At 49.7% G+C, this 19,486-nt stretch overlaps 1 protein-coding gene across 17 annotated transcripts in view; it reads right to left on the bottom strand.

The window, feature by feature from the left end:
- Positions 1-19,486, bottom strand: part of EHMT1 (euchromatic histone lysine methyltransferase 1) — a 114,924-nt gene that overhangs the window by 32,132 nt on the left and 63,306 nt on the right. For 9 of the 17 annotated variants that reach the window (XM_057407364.1, XM_057407368.1, XM_057407369.1 and 6 more), the window contains 8 exons: positions 18,801-19,357; positions 15,661-15,702; positions 8,689-8,866; positions 7,133-7,269; positions 6,233-6,421; positions 5,033-5,113; positions 2,884-3,157; positions 909-1,040 (listed from right to left, as the gene is read on the bottom strand). In XM_057407364.1, coding sequence (XP_057263347.1) covers positions 909-1,040; positions 2,884-3,157; positions 5,033-5,113; positions 6,233-6,421; positions 7,133-7,269; positions 8,689-8,866; positions 15,661-15,702; positions 18,801-19,357 — 1,590 coding nt within the window. The remainder of the gene's footprint in view (positions 1-908; positions 1,041-2,883; positions 3,158-5,032; positions 5,114-6,232; positions 6,422-7,132; positions 7,270-8,688; positions 8,867-15,660; positions 15,703-18,800; positions 19,358-19,486) is intronic. The other 8 variants (XM_057407362.1, XM_057407371.1, XM_057407373.1 and 5 more) reach the window with 7 other exon arrangements.

The raw sequence follows: 19,486 nt of genomic DNA, 5'->3' as shown, positions 1-19,486 counted from the left end.
TCTGGTGAAAGCATCCCTCATCCGCACTGACCCTCCCGTGGTGGGGAACACTCCCACCTGCTCTTTGATGTGCCTCTATCAAAAGAGCCAGACAACCTCTGAAAGTGAAAGAGCGATGGGGAGGGGGGGGTTGCAGACTGAGGGATCCAGGTCAGCCAGGAGGAGCTGGATCCGCAGTGTTCAGCACTGGGAACAGCAGCTGGGAACCAGCACCCAGGAACCTGTGTTAGCCCGTCCTCTTCCCAGGGCTGAGCAAGACTACCCATGGGGCAGTGGCAGTGACGTGGGGAGATGCCGTATGAGCATTCTTCCAGGAATGGAGTTGTTGAGCAGGAAAGGAGGGCTGGGAGAGCACCTTGGAGCCCTTCATGGGTATCTACCAAGCTCCACCCATGCCTGGCTCCCCATCCTTGCCTCCACTCCCATCCCTATTTTCATCCCCACCTCTGTCTCCATTCCCATGCCCATTTCTGTCTCTGTCAACATCGCCATCACTGTCTCTATCCCCATCCCTTGTCTCTGTCCCCATATCCATGCCTCCATCCCACACCTGCTTCCATCCTGTCTCCATCCCCATTCCTGTCCCATCCTGTCTCTATCCCCTTCCTCATTTCCATCCTCAGCCCCATCCCTCTCTCCTCCCTGTCCCTACCTCCATCCCCATCCCCAATCCTACCCCTCTCTCCATCCCCATCCCCATCTCCATCCTCAGCCCCATCCCTCTCTCCTCCCTGTCCCTACCTCCATCCCCATCCCCACCCCATTCCCATTCCCATTCCCATTCTGGCTCCGCAGCCGCCAGGGGGCAGCCGGGCCCCGGTGCGCCCGTTGGAACAAAGCCCCGGTCCTGGGGGTCCCGGTTCCTCGGAGCAGGGGCGGGGGGGCTCGGTCCGGGGGGCCCCACTCACCTCCCGCCGGCGAGGAGAGGATTCCCTTCACCCGGAGATCCAGGGAATCCAGGGACACCTCCATGTACTCCATGCTGTTCTCCTGGCCAGGGCCCTCTCTGCCTCCCAAGGATGATTTATAGGCTTCGGCACCTTGATGGAAACACACACGTATTTACACTGCTAAACCCAAGGATTAACAGTAAAACACCCAACTGGCTGCAAGCATGTGCGGGTGTGAGAGCCATGTTTAAGCCAGTAGGCTGTATGCAGGCTCCTCAGAGAGGCCAAGAGTACAGATGCACATGGAATTATGGAAATGCAACATCTGGGCACGATCGACCTCTTAATTCCTCCCGTCTGATCAGACAGAATTCCCACTTCCACTTAGGCAGGTAACAACAAAAGAAGAACAAATGAGACAAGCTGTGTCTCTGAAAGGCACATCTGCCTGCTGCTGTACTGCTTCGGCTGCAGAGGCTTAAATGGCACAAGAAGGGATGAAACTAGGGCTGAGGCATCCTCCTGCTGCAAAGGGCTCCGGGTAACCTCCAGGCAGGCAGAGCCAACCAGCTCGTCACGGATGTCACCAAGAGGATGAGCCAGGGAACGTACAGCTTAATGGGAGGGGAAAACCAGAAAAGCCAAGTTCTGGCTCTAAGTGAACAAAGCTGCTGCTTGGGAAGAGATTGTGTGGGGATCCCTCAGAGCCTTCATGGGAATTGTCAAACTCTTTGCATTCCCTTGGCTTTGCTTCCTCTCCTGGGTTGCTTCTCCCACTCTGGCTTGGCCAAGAGACTTTCCTAAGCCTGGAAGACTGGCTGCCACCTTCACTGAAGGGGCAGCAGCCCAGTCTGCATCTGATACGAAGAATTAGCTATTTGCTCTGAAAGGGATCAATGGCCTCTACTTTGTCTTGAGAAAGGGGCTGGTTTGGGAGGAAGAGGAGCAAGGCAGATGACAGCCAAACCCCAGGCACAGTCCAGAGACTGAAACGTGGTCCTTTAGCTACTTCTGGTTACTTCAGAAGTAGCCACAAATCTGCTGATAAAAAAATGGCCTGTTTGCAAAGAATTAGCAAGCACAGAATAAACCCTTTGAAGGAGATGGATGTGTGAAACCTTCAAAATGAAGCTGAAAGCACAGCTTCACTTCAGAGACTACCCACTTATTTTTACTCATGTCATTACCTTTCCTGATGAAGTGTCCCTTCCAGCCTGCACTCCTGTTCTCCCCAGCCCACAGCTCTCAGAAGACAAAGGCCACTGAAACCTCCTTTTGAGCACTGGGTAACTTGAGTCAAACAAGAACAACCACCTGAACATCACCCACACCACGAGAGGGGCCAGAGAGGCAGCTCATTACAAATGCTGTGGTGCACACATAATCTGCATTATGTGTGAATATAACAACGGCCATTCCGTTCAGCTGGACAAACATCCATACAAAGCAACTGAGCATCACTGTTGGGTGGCTCTTCTTTTCCCTTCTGCATCTAACCGCGCTCCCTGAGCTCATGGGACATGAGTCCACATGGACATGAGTCCACAAGGTTTTTATTTTAGATACTCTCAGGTTAAAGGGAACACATGAATAAAAAGATATTCCTCCAGCATGACAAGGATAAAGCCACCTCATGTGTTCTGCTGTCAGGGAAGATGCAAGTTCATGCATGGGTTTGTCATACAGCCCAAAAGGATGCACAGAATCATAAAATCGTTTGGGTTGGAAAGGACCTTAAGATCAACTACTTCTAACTGCCCTGCCATGGGCAGGGATGCTTCACCTTAAACCATGTTACCCAAGGCTCTGCCCAACCTGCCCTTGAACACTGCCAGGGATGGAGTATTTCCCACTTGGGCAACCTGTTCCAGTGCCTCACCACACTGCAGAGCAGGCTCTGCAGCCAGCCATTGCCCCATGGGCCTCAGGCCCTTACGCCTCCATGTGGAAGGCTGATTTCTGTGCAATTCAGGACCAAAACACCACGAGTTACCTAGCACACTGGCTTGTTTCTTTCTATTCCTCCGTCTCCTCTTGCGGGTGGGTTTCAGCCATGGACTCTCCGTCTTTCCTTTCCTCTTCAGCAGCTTCTTCTTGACGCTGGACTCGGAGCTCTGAATAACCAGAGAGGCCACGTGCATGTAAGGCATGTTGGCAGCAGCGTCCCAGCAGCCCTTCGCGCCCATGCGGAAGAGCCTTCCCGCAGCTTGTGTTGTGTGCAAAGGCCTGAAGGGCTGGGGGTTTGCAATCAAGTGGTGCTGAGATGTCTTTACAGCGCCGAAAAGGAAACACAAGCACACGTGTGGGTGCATTTCCTGTCATTTCAAGAATGCTTCACTTTCTCTTCCATGTAGGTTCTTAACACCACACTCATCGCAGTAGTAGCCGAGCACCTCGGCGCAGCAAGGCAAGTAACAGGCACACGCACACTTCCAGCTTCTCCCCAGAAAAACGGTGGGGTTTTCCAACTCAAATATTCACACTGCTCCACAGTCGTGCTACGAAATGTCAACCAAAACCCACCCTGCACCTGAAGAGCCACCTTACAGGGTTGGGATGAACCCAATGGAATCGAACGCTACAGGAGCAGATCAGCCCCTTCCCCTGAGCAAGGAACAGGGCAGCACAGACTAGTCATGCAGCACATCTTCAGACATATTTACATATCTAAACAGGTTGTTGGTTTAAAAAAGAAATACAGTTGTCTGGGGTGGGTTTTCAAAGTCACCATAAGAACGGGTAACCAGGCACCCGACCCTGTAAGGCAGCGTTCAACACATCATTGTAAAACCCACACTCCAACTGAACCCATCAGCTCCTGATGCTTATCCATCTCCCACCAAAGCCTACGAAAAACCTCCTGCTACCATGAAGAGTGGCTGGATCAGGCCCTACCTGCATGGGAAGCCAATGCTGCACCATGCCCTGTTATCACAGGGAGCGACACAGTGGTGCTGAGCCCTGGCTCTCCAGGGCAGCTCTGCACCGTGTCTACACTGTCCCCAATAACTGTCCCCAAGCGAGGGCTCAGTTGTGCCCCGCCACGTGGCTTACACCCATTGCATCACTCTGCTTGTGAGGGAGAGGTTTGCATTTGGGCCAGTCCCTGTCTGGGGAACCAAATGATTCACCAGAGATGTGAGTAGAGCAAAAACCACCATCTGGGATGCAGAGATCTGACCTGGGAGCTGGGACTTGACTGCAAGCTCAAGCCTTGGTTCGAGCTAACGCTACACACTGACTTCAGCTACCCAAAGAGAGGGTCAGGCTACACAGCTCCTGCTGCTCGGTCCTCTCTGGCTCCTGTAGTGTCAGAGCACAGGGCACAGACCCTACAGAGCTCTGATTCACTTGGTAGAGTTGGTTCTACCTTCAGCAAAACCATCAAGAAATGAAGCCAAGAATTTTTTCAAGGTGACTGAAGAGTTGGGGTGCCTTAAATGCTGGCTCCTCAACTTGAGGTGCTGTGGAAAGGAGCACATTTTAAGTAAAGGGGAGGGTGGGAGACAGATACAATCAAAGAGCAACAACTGAGATTTAAAAACTAAAGATCAGGTTCTCTTCACCTGCTAAATACAAAGTACAAATCACCAGCAGCTCATGAAAGTCTTCCCCTAGTACACGACCAACAACCTCACAGGGAGAGACTGTCTCTCTGTGTGCTGTTTGCATGTCTCCCCAGTAAGATCTGCTCATCTGGTACCCTGAGGTAGCATGTCAGATCAGTGTGCATTTAAGCTCTGGGCTGGGCCAATGGGTTTGTGAACAATCCCACCTGAGCTCCACACAGAGCTGCAGGGTGTTGAGAAACCATTGCTGGCTCCTGCCTCATGCCAGGTCTGTATCTGAAGGCTTTAAGCACTCTCAAACACTCCTAACATTCAGTGACTGACAGCACTGAACAGCTTGTTGGAAACACCAAAAAAAGCCCAATAATTAGCATCAGGAAGCAATGAACTTTACCACAGATCAGGGTTGAGCACCTTGTGGAAAACATTACTGTGTGGGGGTGGTTTCAGAGTGAGTTTTGTCAGAGACATGAAACCCCACAGCTTTGTGCTCTCACTCCCTTTGGCAGGGGAGCGAAGGGAAAATTAACAACAGGACAAAGGCTGAAAGACACAATTAGCAGCCAGGCTTACCAAGTCAGACTCATCTCCATCTTCCTCCTCCTCCAGAGACTCTACAGACTCTTGTTCCTCCTCAGACTCGCCATCGTCAATCTGCAACCACCATTTGCCCAAGAACAGAAAGAGTCAGTCAGGTCAGGGCTCTCAGAGCCAGGCTGGACATGGCTTGGAGCAAGCTGCTCTAGTGGAAGGTGTCCCTGCCCATGGCAGGGGGTTGGAACTGGATGAGCTTTAAGGTCCCTTCCAACCCAAACCATTCAAGCATTCTATGATCCCCACACTGCACTGCTGGGCCCCCCACCCTGCAGAGCATCCCCCCACCATGCTGCAGCACCCAGTCCCAGCCTGCATGTGAGCTAACATAACTTCTTTGCCAGGATGAGAACTCCAAGGCTGTTAATGCATGTCATGATACGTCCAGAAGGATGGTACAGGGGAAAACAAAATTCAAGTCCAGAAGAAAGTTTTCCAACCAAACCTTAACTTCCCTGATTATCCAAGTCCAGCCTCACACCTACACTGTCTATCATGATTTGGGAAAAAATGAACTAAATCCATTTTAGTGCTTTAGCAGCCTGTTACAAGCAAGAATAGGAATACAGCCTGGTTTGTGTTGGAAGGGACTTTAAAGCTCCTCCAGCTCCAACCCCTGCCACGGGCAGGGACACCTTCCACTAGAGCAGCTTGCTCCAAGCCCCTGTGTCCAACCTGGCCTTGAACACTGCCAGGGATGGGGCAGCCACAGCTTCTCTGGGCACCCTGTGCCAGCGCCTCAGCACCCTCACAGGGAAGAGCTTCTGCCTAAGAGCTCATCTCAGTCTTCCCTCTTGCAGGTTAAAGCCATTCCCCTTGGCCTGTCCCTACAGACCCTTGTCAAAAGCCCCTCTCCAGCTTTCTTGGCCTCTTTAGGCACTGGAAGAGAACATGTCTCTTATTGGTTCAGTAAATTCCATAACTAAATACGGTGGGGGTTCTGCACCTATAGTGGACCACAGACTTATGCAGCGAAACTGAAACTGGGGGTAGGTGGGTAGATTCTCAAAGGTGCAAGAGAGAGCAGGAAATGGTCCTCCAAAGGCCTGGCTACCACTGCTGTGCTTTCTGTCTTCTTGCAGGCTAAGAAAACCTAGAACTGCCTCAACTCCTGCCATTCCCATCCCACCTGCAGTGTCCTACCCACTCCTGCAAGTCCTGCACAGGGCATGTGAATACCTTTCTGGCATTGTCTGCATCACATACGCTGTCTTTAGAGGTCCTGTTATCATCTGCAGGAAACACAGCTGCCTGTTCTGCTCCATGATCATCGTCCTCTTCCAACTCATCAGAGTCTTCCTCTTCAGAGTCTACATCTAGGCTTTCCCCATTCACATGAGGGCTGGCATCACCCAGGTCCTTTTCACTCTGAAAGTTGTCCAAGCACATGAGCCACAAAGACAACATCAATTCAGAGGACAGAGCAGCCAAATCCATCCTAGACCTCTTCTGTGCTAGGAGCCTTCAAGCTACCAGGGGAAAGCTGGCTCTATGTCCCTCCAGAGCTCTTCTAAGCTGCCAGCAAAGCCAGCCAGAAAGCCTGCCATGTGTCACCTAACCCTGTGGATCCAGGAACCAAGGAACCATGAAGAGTCAGTCCAGACTCATGTGGTTGTAACAAGACATTGAGCGGAGGAGAGCTGCTGGGCAGGAGCCTTCAGACAGACCCCTGCAGTCCAATGCAAACATGGAAGGGCAGCTCTACCATGGATGCAAGAAGGTTTCTAGGGAATGGAGAGGGATTTTCACTCCGCTCCATGAAAGCCTAGCACTGTTCTTCCTGAATTCAAAGACCAAAACCTCAGGGCATGGGCTGCAGCAAAAGCAGGATCTGACCAGGAGTGAGTCCCTGTCTAAACCTTTTTAAGCAACCAGCTGTTTTGTTGTATAGCCTAAAGCAGTAACACCACAGTTATGGGCAGGATGCTGTTGCCAGAGAGAAGATGCCGATTCAGAATGGAAGATGCTGACCACAACAAGCCAGCACATCCCTGAGCCTACACAGGGGTTAGTGTGCCGGGAGAAGGGATGTGTATGGTGACAACAAACCATGCCCAGTGGGCTCAGCACTCCCCTTACCTTGACACCTGCAGAGGAATGAGTTATGCTCTTAAACATCTCAATCATTGTTCTCTGTTTTAACACTTTGGTCTTTTTCTTGGGAACCAGGCTATAGGTTCCCATTCTCCGTTTTTTCTTCCGAGATACTGCAGCAGCTGGAAAAGAGAAGCAGAAGAAGCCCAAAGTTTGCTCAGGAATGAGAAGAAGATGGGATAGAGAGTAGAGGCTGTACTGGGGGCAAGAGGTTTCCCACTCCAACTGATTTATTTACGAGTCAACCAAAAGATGACACACTCATATGTACAAACACACAAAGAGCTTTCTGCCAGCGCTACAAAGCCACCCAGATTCTGAGTGTCCTCTCCACACTCCTCCTGGCCCCTACATCACCATACACAACATCAAATCCTTAACTTAGCCTGTGTTTGGCAGTACTGCTGATGCTGTAGCAGGCTGAATAGAATCCAACTTGCTCAAATAGATACTGCAAGACTAATAATACCAACATACAATGAAAGCAATCGCCTAGTAAGTGAGGAACACACAGGGAACAGGTATCTTAAATAAAGAGCTTTTGCCATTTAACCTCCTTTCACACCTACTATGGAAGTTTGTTTGATTCCTTTCACTCCTTTGATTGGGTCTTAATTTGTTAAGCCTCCCTCCTGGCCTTCTAATCAAATCAGTCATCACACCTCACTGCCTGGTGCTGTCTTTGGTGAATACACATCAGAAGGATGCTTAGTGCAGGCTCTTTTAAGAACAGCATACAGCAGGGAACAGCCAGCTTCAGCACCAGGGTTATTGTGTGCAGCAGTACAGCCTGTTCCTTGAGAGCATTTCTTCATCTTCCACTACAATGGAATTTCACCAAAAATCCCCTTTTGGAATTTAACCAAGATTCCCCTCCCTTGACCTGCTGCTGATGCTGCTGAAGATGCAGCCCAGGACACGACAGGCTGTACAGTTCATGGTAAGCAGTTGTTGCAGTGATACATGAAGCCCTCAAGAACTGACAGAAACATTAGCAATATCACATAGGAAGATGGGATGAAAGTGGCTCCTCTAACAAAAACACTGCAGAAGAGTGATCTTCAGCGTGACAGAGCAACCTGCCTGCCCATGCTGCCTGGGACAGACCTGCACTCGCTGAAACAAGGTGGCACAGGCAGGCCCGAATGGCAGCAGCTCCCTGCAGAGTGGAAAAAGGGTGGACTTCACCTGGGAGGCCACTTTAACAGGGGAGTGACAGAACAGACCCTGTACACCACCCCCAGGTGACCAGAAGGGAGTCCAGAGCACACGAGCACCACAACTGCTGCGTGATGGCCACTGGCAGAGAAGTGGCCAAATGACAGAGCAGCTGTCAAACAAGGTCTGTGGCAGCAGCAGCCCTACTGATGCCAACAGGAAAGGAAACCCTGAGGGGAGTTCAGTGAGAGAAAGGTACTGACAGAGGTTTCAGTGCCTGTTAACCCGCCTCATCTCCCATTCACCCACAGACCATTCACCCATGTTTGGGAAGAAGGTGCTGCTCGGGATTGTAACTCTGCCCTTAACTCTGTCCTTCTCACCTGTCTGCGACTTTGTGGTGGCCACATAGCTCTGGTTCTGAGGTAGTGACTGGTGAAGGCCCGGGAGTGAGGGCAACGGCAGCGGCTTCCCAAACTCCAGGACGGTTTTGTTGCCTTCCTCCTTGGGTTCTTTTTGATCTCTGCTGTCTCTCCCATCTTTGGGGTCTTTACTTGCATGCTGGAAAACAAAATGCAGTTAAATTGAGCCTCTGCATCAAATAAAATTAAAATCAATAAACCCATTCCATTCCTTTCTCTCAAACATAATCACTTTCAAAGACAGAACCACACATTCAAAGCAGAAGCACATAGCCCCTTCTCTAACATGTGATGATACTTTGCCTAAAGACTGCAAAACACCTGGTTGGAACTAGATGATCTTTAGGGTCCCTTCCAACCCAAACCATTCTGTGATACTGTGATTCTATGAATAAATACACCTATTCTCTGAAACACATGAGGAGCACGGCTGTCATATCAGGCACACACAACAACAGTCTTGCAGAGACCTTTTGGAAGAGCAGGAGGCAACAGGAAGGGATTTAATGCTTCCTTCTGGACAGTATTTGGTACAACCAAGTCATAGCAAAGGCTTTCAGCTCTAGCCTGGCCCACAGCAGAACACAGGCAAAGACAGTGTTTGCTTGATGCTGCAGGTTACCTCCAGTGCTGCCACTGCCACAGCAAAGACCTGCCCAAGCTTACTTTAAACCAGGTACTCCCAATGTAGCTCTTGCCACATCAAACACAGGGCAGGCCACAAGCTCCTCCTGAACACCAAGAGAACTTCACAACAGTCACTGCAGCCCCTGCTGCTGAAGTCAGGCTCTCCGGCACCAAGGGAGCTTGCACTGGCTCTGATCTAAGCACACAGTCAGTGAAGACTCAGCCAGCACCTCTGGCTATGAAAGAGGTTCCTACAGCTCCACACCTGCTGCACCTCTCATGGCAACCACTCTGCTAACACAGGTGAAGGAAATGCTGCCACCCTGATTCGATATTTTACACTGGATTTGCCCTCTCATGTATTAAACAGATGATGTAGGTCCATACATCCTCTCCATATATCTGTCCACTCAACTGCCACACAGAAGGCAGGTTTGGCAGAGATGCTCCAGAAAACCAAGAGCAGTTATTGCAGACCATGAGTTCTGCAGTGGCAATGTTTCAGTGCTGCTCCACTTGCAGGAGGATGCTTCTTATGGGGCTCCTGAAGCAGCAGCTGAAATACCAAAACAGAATGAGGAATCCAGGCAAAAGAAAGGAAGGAATAAAGAGCAGCAAGCAAGAGAAACACTCTTTAAAGCCCAGGTTCAGACAGGCACTCTTGGGCACTGCTTTGAAGTACTGTGACCTTGTGAACAAAGAGGGAAGCAACTGATTCTCCTAATTACAGCTCTGCCACGTGCACACTGTTGGCTCCACACAGCCAGAAAAGCTGTGCTGATAAAATCAACCTGACCTGCAGGGAAAAGCCACCAAACTGCCAATGATTCCTGTTATCATGCCCATAACTTCTGGCCGGATTGTCACAGCTGCTCTTAAAAGGCATCTTGTCTTGGATTAATGAGTTCAGAGATGACAAATCCACCACAGTCTTTGATATGCTGTCCCCATCTTTAATTGCTCTCACTGTCAAATGACTAAACGCATTATGCTTTTGCCACTGAATTAAAGAGCCCTGTATCATCAGAAACTCTCACTCCAAGGAGATACTTATGGACTACGACCATAAATCATTCTTTTTTAAACTTTCACCTCAATAAGTTTAATAGAATGAGCAAAATAAGTGTCCACAGGACGATTTTCTGGGCATTGGATCACTTCCGAGCCTGCTCCCAGTTGTCCTACCCCTTACAAAACGTACGTCAGGAGCGCTGGGCACAACATGCCAATAATAGTCTCAACAATACTATTTATACCTCTTAAAAGTCCCTAGTTAGAGATGTGAAGGTTAACAGCAACTCTGGGCTGCAGGATTATTCTGAGAAGTCCCCTGGAACATCCACTGCTTTCCATTTTTAACTTAAAATGGGAAAAATGAGCTTGGGAGAGGCAGAGCTGACCCAGCGCTGCCTGCAACAAGTGCCCACAGGGCTGCAGTTTTGGGCCTTTAAGTGCAGGTTCTTGTAGCTGGTCTCTGCCAAAGAGTGTCCTTACTCCCAACCAGTGAGATTCCACATCCAGACCACGCCAGGCTGTTTGGGAGAACACATTCCAATTTGAAATGAACAAGTACTATGTTATTCGCTTGGGGTTTTTCTCTCCCCCTGTAATTACAATATGGAAATAAATCCGAAATCTTCGACAGGGCTGCAGGACAAGTGGTAAATGTGACTTTTTCAGGGCAACTCTGGTAAAACACAGTTTTTAAATCAAATTAAGCCCTGGGAGATCTGGATTGGTTCTTGGAGGCATATGCAGCAAGGCTAATGAACAAGAATGCCTGCAGAGAGGTGTCCAGATCTCTCAGGAAGCTTGATGCTATGGGAAGCTGAGCAGGGCAGCAGTAAAAACATCTCTCTCACACAACATGTGTATATAAATACATATATATGTACATATAAATTACTACATCTAAGGATTGTAATAAAAGCATCAACAAAGAGCTGAAAGCACTTCTACTCAGTTTTCTTCCCATCTTTCTTCATTCTTAGCTAGATAAAAGTTACCTCTTTGCTGTTCCTATTAAATTTGACTCTTACCCAAGTGGAGTGTTTAGGGGATGCAACTTTATTCTTCTCCCATTTCTAATGTCTCTGAATTCTGACAGTTCCGTGGCTCGAGCCTGTAGGTACAACCCAGCCTAGCCTCCTACACAGAGCTTTGATGCTCTGCTCTATCTGCTCCAGATTTAAACACTCCCACAAAAGAGGCTTTGTTAATCGCATACACTGGTCTGCTGGGAAATTTCTGCTTCCCTAAAATCCCGTCGCACTCGCTAGGAGCCGGTTCAAGCGCACCAGGGCCCTTCCTCACAGAGATATGCTGCATCCTGAGGAATAAGGAATTCGATCCACCTCTGCTGTGCTCTGGAGAGACCCCCCCTGCAGCCCTGATCCAGCTCTGGGGCAGCAGCACAAGAGGGACCTGGAGCTGTTAGAGCGAGCCCAGAGGAGGCCATGGAGATGCTGCGAGGGCTGGAGTAGCTCTGCTCTGGAGCCAGGCTGAGAGAGCTGGGCTGGGGCAGCCTGGAGAAGAGAAGGGGAGACCTGAGAGCAGCTCCAGTGCCTGAAGGGGCTGCAGGAAAGCTGGAGAGGGGCTTGGGACAAGGGATGTAGGGACAGGCCAAGGGGAATGGCTTTAACCTGCCCGAGGGGAGACTGAGATGAGCTCTTAGGCAGAAGCTCTTCCCTGTGAGGGTGCTGAGGCGCTGGCACAGGGTGCCCAGAGAAGCTGTGGCTGCCCCATCCCTGGCAGTGTTCAAGGCCAGGTTGGACACAGGGGCTTGGAGCAAGCTGCTCTAGTGGAAGGTGTCCCTGCCCGTGGCAGGGGTTGGAGCTGGAGGAGCTTTAAGGTCCCTTGCCCCTGCTGGAGCCTGCCCAAGTGATGCACAGCTTTCAGTATCTGCAGGGCAGGGACTGCTCTGTCAGGACGCTAACAAGCACAGGCAGTCTCTATTTTCAACAAAGCAGACTCCTACACTCAGAAATTGGATGAAGCTCATCCTCCTTCACTTAAACCAGCAGACGCTCAAGAGAGCAGAGGTGCTTTCATCTCACACCTACAGGGCTCCACTGCAAATTGCAAAATGAGAGGCGAGAAACTCTATTCCTGACCCTAAATAAACCCCCGGGCTGTGCTCTCCTTGTCCAAACAGCCGTGGTCTTTGGCTTTTTTCCCCAATTACATTTAATAGCCAAGCACAGTTTTAGCTGCAGTTATAGAGAAGTACAGTGAGGAGAATCCCGTACAAAGGCAACTCCAGTTGCCAGTTTGAGCTCCCAGGTTGTGTTCCACGGTGTCCCAGTCACCACACGTGTGGGCCACTGGGGGCAAGAAAGGACCAAAAATCATAGAGAAAGAAACCGCAGTACCAACATCTTCATTTCCTTCTCATGTGGTATCAGCACTCCCTATGCAAAAGGCTGTGAAGTCACGTATTTCATGTTGGGCATTGCAATGAACAGTCAAAGAAGCTGGAGACAGCCATTCCAAGGCTCAGGCCAATGTTTCCAGAGATTCTTGTGTCTGGAAGCAGCAAAACTTGGATCACAACTCTGTCTGACACCATGGTGAGAGAAATAACCCAGAAACTTGCTTAGCCTGAGACAAGAACACAGTATTTGATGTGTTTATAAACATTAAACTCAAGTGCTTCCTACATTTTAATGGGATCAAGCATGTATCTGTTGTTGGCACAGAAGTCCCCGACAGCAGCAGGGAGAAGTCACTAAAAACAAAGGAAGAAAGAATATCCCTCTAGAAAAGCAAAATAGAGAACAAACCAACCTTACTGAACCCGTGTTGGTCCAACAGGCTGTACACAGTGCTCTTCCCGCAGCCCAGCAATTAAGAGGGCTTTCAGTTCCCAAAGCAAGCAAGCTGGGCACAACCAAAGCTGGGCTCTGGTTTCCCACCAGAGCAGAACACCACCTATGGGTCTGTGCAAGGACACCAGCAAGGTCCTGCTTTGAAGCAGAGCAGCTCAGCGAGCCCCACACCACGGCCATTTGCTCTTTACACCTGAAACCATCACCAGCTTACACACACAAGCTCTTCCTTCTCTTCTCTAAAGGACTTTCATCTCCAGCACAGAACAAGCTTGAAACCGAAGCCAAGTAGCCAGGAGGAGCAACACAGCAGCTGTCATGGAGCAGCCCTCTTCTCTCCATCCATCATGCAGAGGGGCAACAAGATTTGTTCCGAGGCGCTGCCTTTGAACAGCACAAAGCAGCAGCTCCCAGGGGTATGTGCCTCTAACAACTGATATTTAAGCAAGAAGCATCAGTCTGCTATGAAAAATGGATCACCAGCAGATGACACTGCCTGTAGGAGCTGTCATGGCACTACTGTCCCTTTGCTGCTGCAGAATTACACTTCTCATGACTGAATTCCAGCATGGCTGTCAGGGGATCCTGACCCCTGCCCAAGCCTTACCTTGGAGCAACCAAAAGAAACCTGCATGGCTTTGGTCTTATCTAGATCAGACAAACTGCGAGGCTGATCCTCTTATTAATACCCTTTTATCTGCAGATTAACAGGTCCCTTTAGAAGAGGGATCCTGGTGTGACTTGATCACAACTGCACTGATTTGTGTGCACACACCTGCATAAAATCATAGTGCTGCAGGCTGCCAGGCAGACTGCACTTCAGCACAGACTAAACCAAGCCACAAACCTACACTGACTTTCCACCTCCCTCTGCAGCAAACCCTCTATGCAAGAAGTAGAGTGGCAGTCTATGGCTTCAACACTCCTAAAGGAGAGTTCCAACAGGGGACATTTAACTGTGGCCAAGCTCACACATGTGGACTTCACACTTTCAGTCTTGCTCTACCCATGCGCACCTGGTTACCCCTCAGGAGAGCATCCTCCATGGGTGCACCTTCTGGGTTCAGACAAGCTGACAGCAGCACTTGCCATTGGAGTCCTCTGTTTCACTATGCCCTCTACTCTTTACCTCTATTTATTCCCTCCCCTCCAAGAAGTCACTATCTCCATTACCATCCCGTGAGCACCTGGCCTTTGTTTTCTGCCTATTAAAGCCTGCTCCACAAACAGACACTTGCAAAGTGCCTGCCCGGCCCCAGGAGATGAACACAAGGTGTTCTCAGGCCAGGGGCTCCTGCAGAGCAACCCACAGACCACATCAACACATCACTGCAGTACTGCTGGGCACTGGCATGGAAAATCGTACTTCCAGTTATAGCAACCACCAGTCCTGGGATCAGATACAGAGTGGCAATGCTGCTTAAAGATACAGTTTGATGAATATTGATTGAAACACAACATTCGCCCACTTAGGGGGCTGCAGCACCTCCCATATGAAGACAGGCTGAGAACACTGGGGCTGTTCAGCCTGGAGAAGAGAAGCTGTGTGGAGACCTAAGAGCAGCTTCCAGTGTCTGAAGGGGGCTACAAGGATGCTGGAGAGGGACTTTTCAGTAGGGACTGGAGTGACAGGACAAGGGGTGATGGGTTCAGACTGAAACAGAGGAAGTTCAGGTTAGATCTAAGGAAGAAGTTCTTTACTGTGAGGGTGCTGAGGTGCTGGCACAGGGTGCCCAGAGAAGCTGTGGCTGCCCATCCCTGGCAGTGTTCAAGGCCAGGTTGGACACAGGGGCTTGGAGCAAGCTGCTCTAGTGGAAGGTGTCCCTGTCCGTGGCAGGGGTTGGAACTGGATAATCTTATGGTCCTTTTCAACCCAAACCAGTCTATGATTCTATGATAAGCAAAGCATCTCCTGCTCCAGACTCATCCTTCCCTGTCCAGGCTTTGTCTCCCCCAGTTAAACTGGCACCCTGTTTTCTGTGCTCGCTGGGAATTAGGCCGAGACATGAATTTATGGATTTCTGCACTATTTCTTCTGATAGTTCAGCTCCCTCAACCCACTCCTCTGCATCGCACAAGAAAATACCACCAGAGACACACACCTCAAACTCCAGCCTCATGGTCACCAAGTAATGAACAAAGACAGAACCTGGATTCCCAATTCAGCCATCTGCTCCTCTTATCTCAAGAGATATGGGATGCTTTCATCTCCTTTATCATCCCTTATCCCTTCCAGACACATCTTAGTGATGTGAAGGGGCCTTCTCCAAGCACAGGATACACTTACACATCCCTTTCAGTCTGTTGCCTTGCCCTGGAAACTTTTGGGTTCTCAATAGGGTTGTAAATGGACAAAAGGTACAGTGCTCGTGTTACTGCACTATTCAGCAGGGGAGCAGACAGGATGCTGTCAACAACCTTCTAAGGTCTCTGCTTAAAAATCACCTTAACATGCAACAACATCAATTAAAATCATCACCTGTTTCAGACTCAGCTTCGATCCCAATTCAGGAAGCAACTCCTAAACAAAGAGAAAGCTGGTTACATTTGGGAGACAGTTATTTTCCTCCTTTCAAAAACCAATCCACGTGTGCAGGAAAAGGCAGCCATGGTCCCCTGGCAGTGATTGCATTACAGAAAACGGCATTTTTTGCCCTGGTGGATTACTGCAGGTGCCTGGGGGATGGAACAACAAATGTTCCTGCCACTTTGCAGGCAACCAAACACCTTCCTCCCCTCCCGCTCCCAGGCAGCAAGAACAGTCTACCAAGAAAACAGCATTGCTCTAAAACCTATCAGTAAAGAACTGACTGTGCCCTGTCATCAACTTCGGGGTGATTTCCACAACGCGTTTCCTGGAATACGGCACCTGCTCTGCCAGTGTTTTTGGAGGAGAAAAGGTGTGAATGTGGAGGCTGGCGCCTGAAACGTTCCTGCACTGCTGGGCTGATGAGCCTCTTAGAAGCAGCTCCACAAAGAACTAATCAGGATGGCAAAATGACAACTAGCAAGGCCTCTGCTGCTCAAAAGAAACTAGCATGTACGTTCAGAGACAATGGGCAAAAACAAGGTAGTAATTATCAGGAGGGCTGAACAAACCAGATGTGTTATTGTCTTATAGAAATGAGATCAAATCTTGGGCTCACATTCAGATGCATTGAGTGGAGAACACGGGAACAGCCTCTTCTTACCACCCTGCTTGTGAATGTTCTTCCTCTCCCTATTTTAAGCCCAAAGAAAATGGCCAGAGGTGCTGAGGACATGCTGTGCATTCTTGAGCAGTCCAACAACTGCAGGCTTTGGGTTAGGAAGCTGCTGGTAGTGTGTGAGCAAATAACCATCAACAGCATCATCACAGCCCCTCATGTCCGTGAGCACCTGCAGAAGCAGCTTTCTAGAGACAAACCTTGAAGCCCAAGGGGCTGTGTACAAATAATCTTTTTGATGTATCATAAAATATGAATGAGGAAAACTCTCCCTCCTAACCCAGCAGTCATCTTTTAGAAGGGAATTGCCTCTTTCAATTGCTCAGCCCCAAGGGAGCTCTCTCTGTCAAATTCCACAAGGGTCTGGGGGTTTGCCCGGCCTCATTTAAGTGCACGACAGGCTGCTGAAGGGAAGCTGTGAGGCTGCAAAGCCTTGTTTGGGTAAGAGACAGCCTTAGGAGAGACTTTCATCAGGCTGCATGTAACTGCATCTGGGCTTCCCCAGCCAGAAAACAGCAGCGTGTGAGAAGGAGATAATTCAGACACAGTCAGGGGAAGGCAAGGGGAAACAGTGGTGTGGGGTGGGAGAAGGGATGGGAAATCCTATGGCACGTGTGGTTTGTGCCCTGGTGCTGAGCTGGGTGCCCACCACGTCTCTAATCCTGAGGTGCTCTTTAGACTCCCACCTGCATCCGGAGCACAGGAGGTGCCACAGCTGAGGACACCTTTCCCATCTGTGCCTGGCTGCGTGCCACCCATCTCTCCTCTTCCTCCTCTCTTCCCCTGACCCAGATCACAGCGAGTCACAGCTCTGAGACCTTCACATCGTATTGCTGCTGTGCTGCAACACGTGGGTGACATTTGAGGATCACCTGGCATTTGCTGGTCACCAACCTTTGCAAGCAACTTCCCACATATTTGTGGGTGTCACTCACACTGCCACGCAGGACTAACAATCCCTTCCTTCACCTAGGTGCAGGATACCTAAAGGCTGGTCTCTCTCCCATTAGTAGATACAGCACAATGAGAGGATCTATGTTACTGTAGCTAAATATAAAGGGTCACAGGGCTGGAGACCAAGGGACATCTGCCTGTTCCAGTGTCTACTCCTTACCTTTGGCAAAAGAACCCCCAAAATAGGCAAAAGAACCAAACTTGGCCAATGACAAAGAAAGGAACATTTCTGTTCACCCCACTGTAACATGAATGCACCAGATGACTTCACATCTCCTTTTGCCTCCTAAAACCAAGGCAGAGCTCTGTTTTGTTAAGTGATCCATCCCTAAGGATTCTGGAATGAAGATGTGTGAACAAGTTGCATTACTGCAGGCAACACAGAGAGAAAGAGAAAACATCCTCTGGTTTACCACTATAATGCCATGGCAATGCAATCAAGTTGCCTACCATACCAGCTTCTTGACAGCTTCCAAGCTTAGGAGAAGCCCCAGTTTAACATGCTATGATAATTTCTTCTGAGTCCAACTTAGAAGAAATCTAATTTGCTTCCCAAGCAGCTCTGGATTGCAGCAGATGGCTGATGAGCAACACAGCCAAGAGATAAAGGCCATCGAGTGTCTCACATGTATCTATTGGAGAAGGTAACTGATCAATTATATATTTAGAAACACATTGGGGAAGAGAGCTGGTGGTGGCCATGTGGCTCTATTCCAACACCTCTGCTCTCTGTCACAAGAGACAAAATAAATATACATATTTATATAAAAATTAATATATATTACATATATATATATAGGAGCACTGTGTGCAGTTCTTGTGTCCTCAACTGCTCCAGCAGTCATGGAGCTGCTGGAGCAAGTCCAGAAGAGGCCACGAGGATGATCAGGGGCTGCAGCACCTCCCATATGAAGACAGGCTGAGAACATTGGGGCTGTTCAGCCTGGAGAAGAGAAGCTGCATGGAGACCTCAGAGCAGCTTCCAGTGTCTGAAGGGGGCCTATAGGGATGCTGGAGAGGGACTCTTCATCGGGGACTGCAGTGATAGGACAAGGGGTGATGGGTTCAAACTGAAACAGGGGAAGTTCAGGTTGGAGATGAGGCAGAAGCTCTTCCCTGTGAGGGTGCTGAGGTGCTGGCACAGGGTGCCCATAGAAGTGGTAAATGCTCTGTCCCTGGCAGCGCTCAAGCCCAGGTTGGACAGGGCCTTGGGCAACATGGTCTAGTGTGAGGCATCCCTGCCCATGGCAGGGGGTTGGCACTAGATGATCTTATGGTCCTTTCTAATCCAAACCATTCTATGATTTTATGATGTATATTAAAACCCCCCTAACAATCCACTTGGTGGGAATTACAGGGATTATTCATGTTCCCATGCAGCACAGCATCCCTCTCATGCACTCAAAGCAAGCCACAAGCAGTTGCAGCAGCAGCACTGGCTGCTGGGCATATACATTACCAGGCTAGCGATGGGTTTAGGCATTGTCTTCCGTGCTCTGTGGACCTTGACTTCAGCGTTAGCAGCGGTGGCTTTTTTAGCATCCATGTCCTTACTGCCCTCCCCGAGCTTGGCTGGCATTGTGGCTTGCATCTGAGAAAAGGAGCCCACAGTTCTCCCTTTGCTTGCTCCTCCTGGCAGGGTTTTTGCAGCATGGCCGGTGAGAGAAGCAAAGGTGCTGGTAGTCCTTAGAGGCTGCTCCTGTGCCATCTGCTTGGTTAGAATATATCCATTGCTCCCTGTTACAGAAGTCTGTGTGAAGTCATTAGCTTTCAGATGGTTTTGCTTCCCAGTCTCACCATCTCGTTCAGAAATGCCATTTTCTGCTATCCTATTTAACTTAGTACTGGAGTCCTGCTGGCTCACTTTCGTATTGTCCTGAGTGGTTTTAGCTGGGTTTGGGTGGCCACCAGCTTCGCTGTGCTCACAGGAACCGTTGGTTTCACCATCTACTGCCATTTTTGGTTCCCCCGCTTGCTTTTCTGTAGCACTTTCATCTGCAGCCATGGCATTAAACCCTGGAGAAAGAGGGAGGAGGAGGAGGAGGAAGAGAGAAGGAAAAGGGTCACAAGCAGTATCGAAACTCCAAAGAGAAGGTACAGCTACTCACAATGGCTCAGGAAGAACAACCCTTTCCTCCAGAAAGC

This window comes from Pezoporus wallicus, unplaced genomic scaffold, assembly GCF_028554395.1.
Source record: "Pezoporus wallicus isolate ANWC-B61680 ecotype Strahan unplaced genomic scaffold, APGP_CSIRO_Pwel_v1 contig_8234, whole genome shotgun sequence".
NCBI lineage: Eukaryota > Metazoa > Chordata > Aves > Psittaciformes > Psittacidae > Pezoporus > Pezoporus wallicus.
This window is presented reverse-complemented; position numbering and strand designations above follow the sequence as displayed.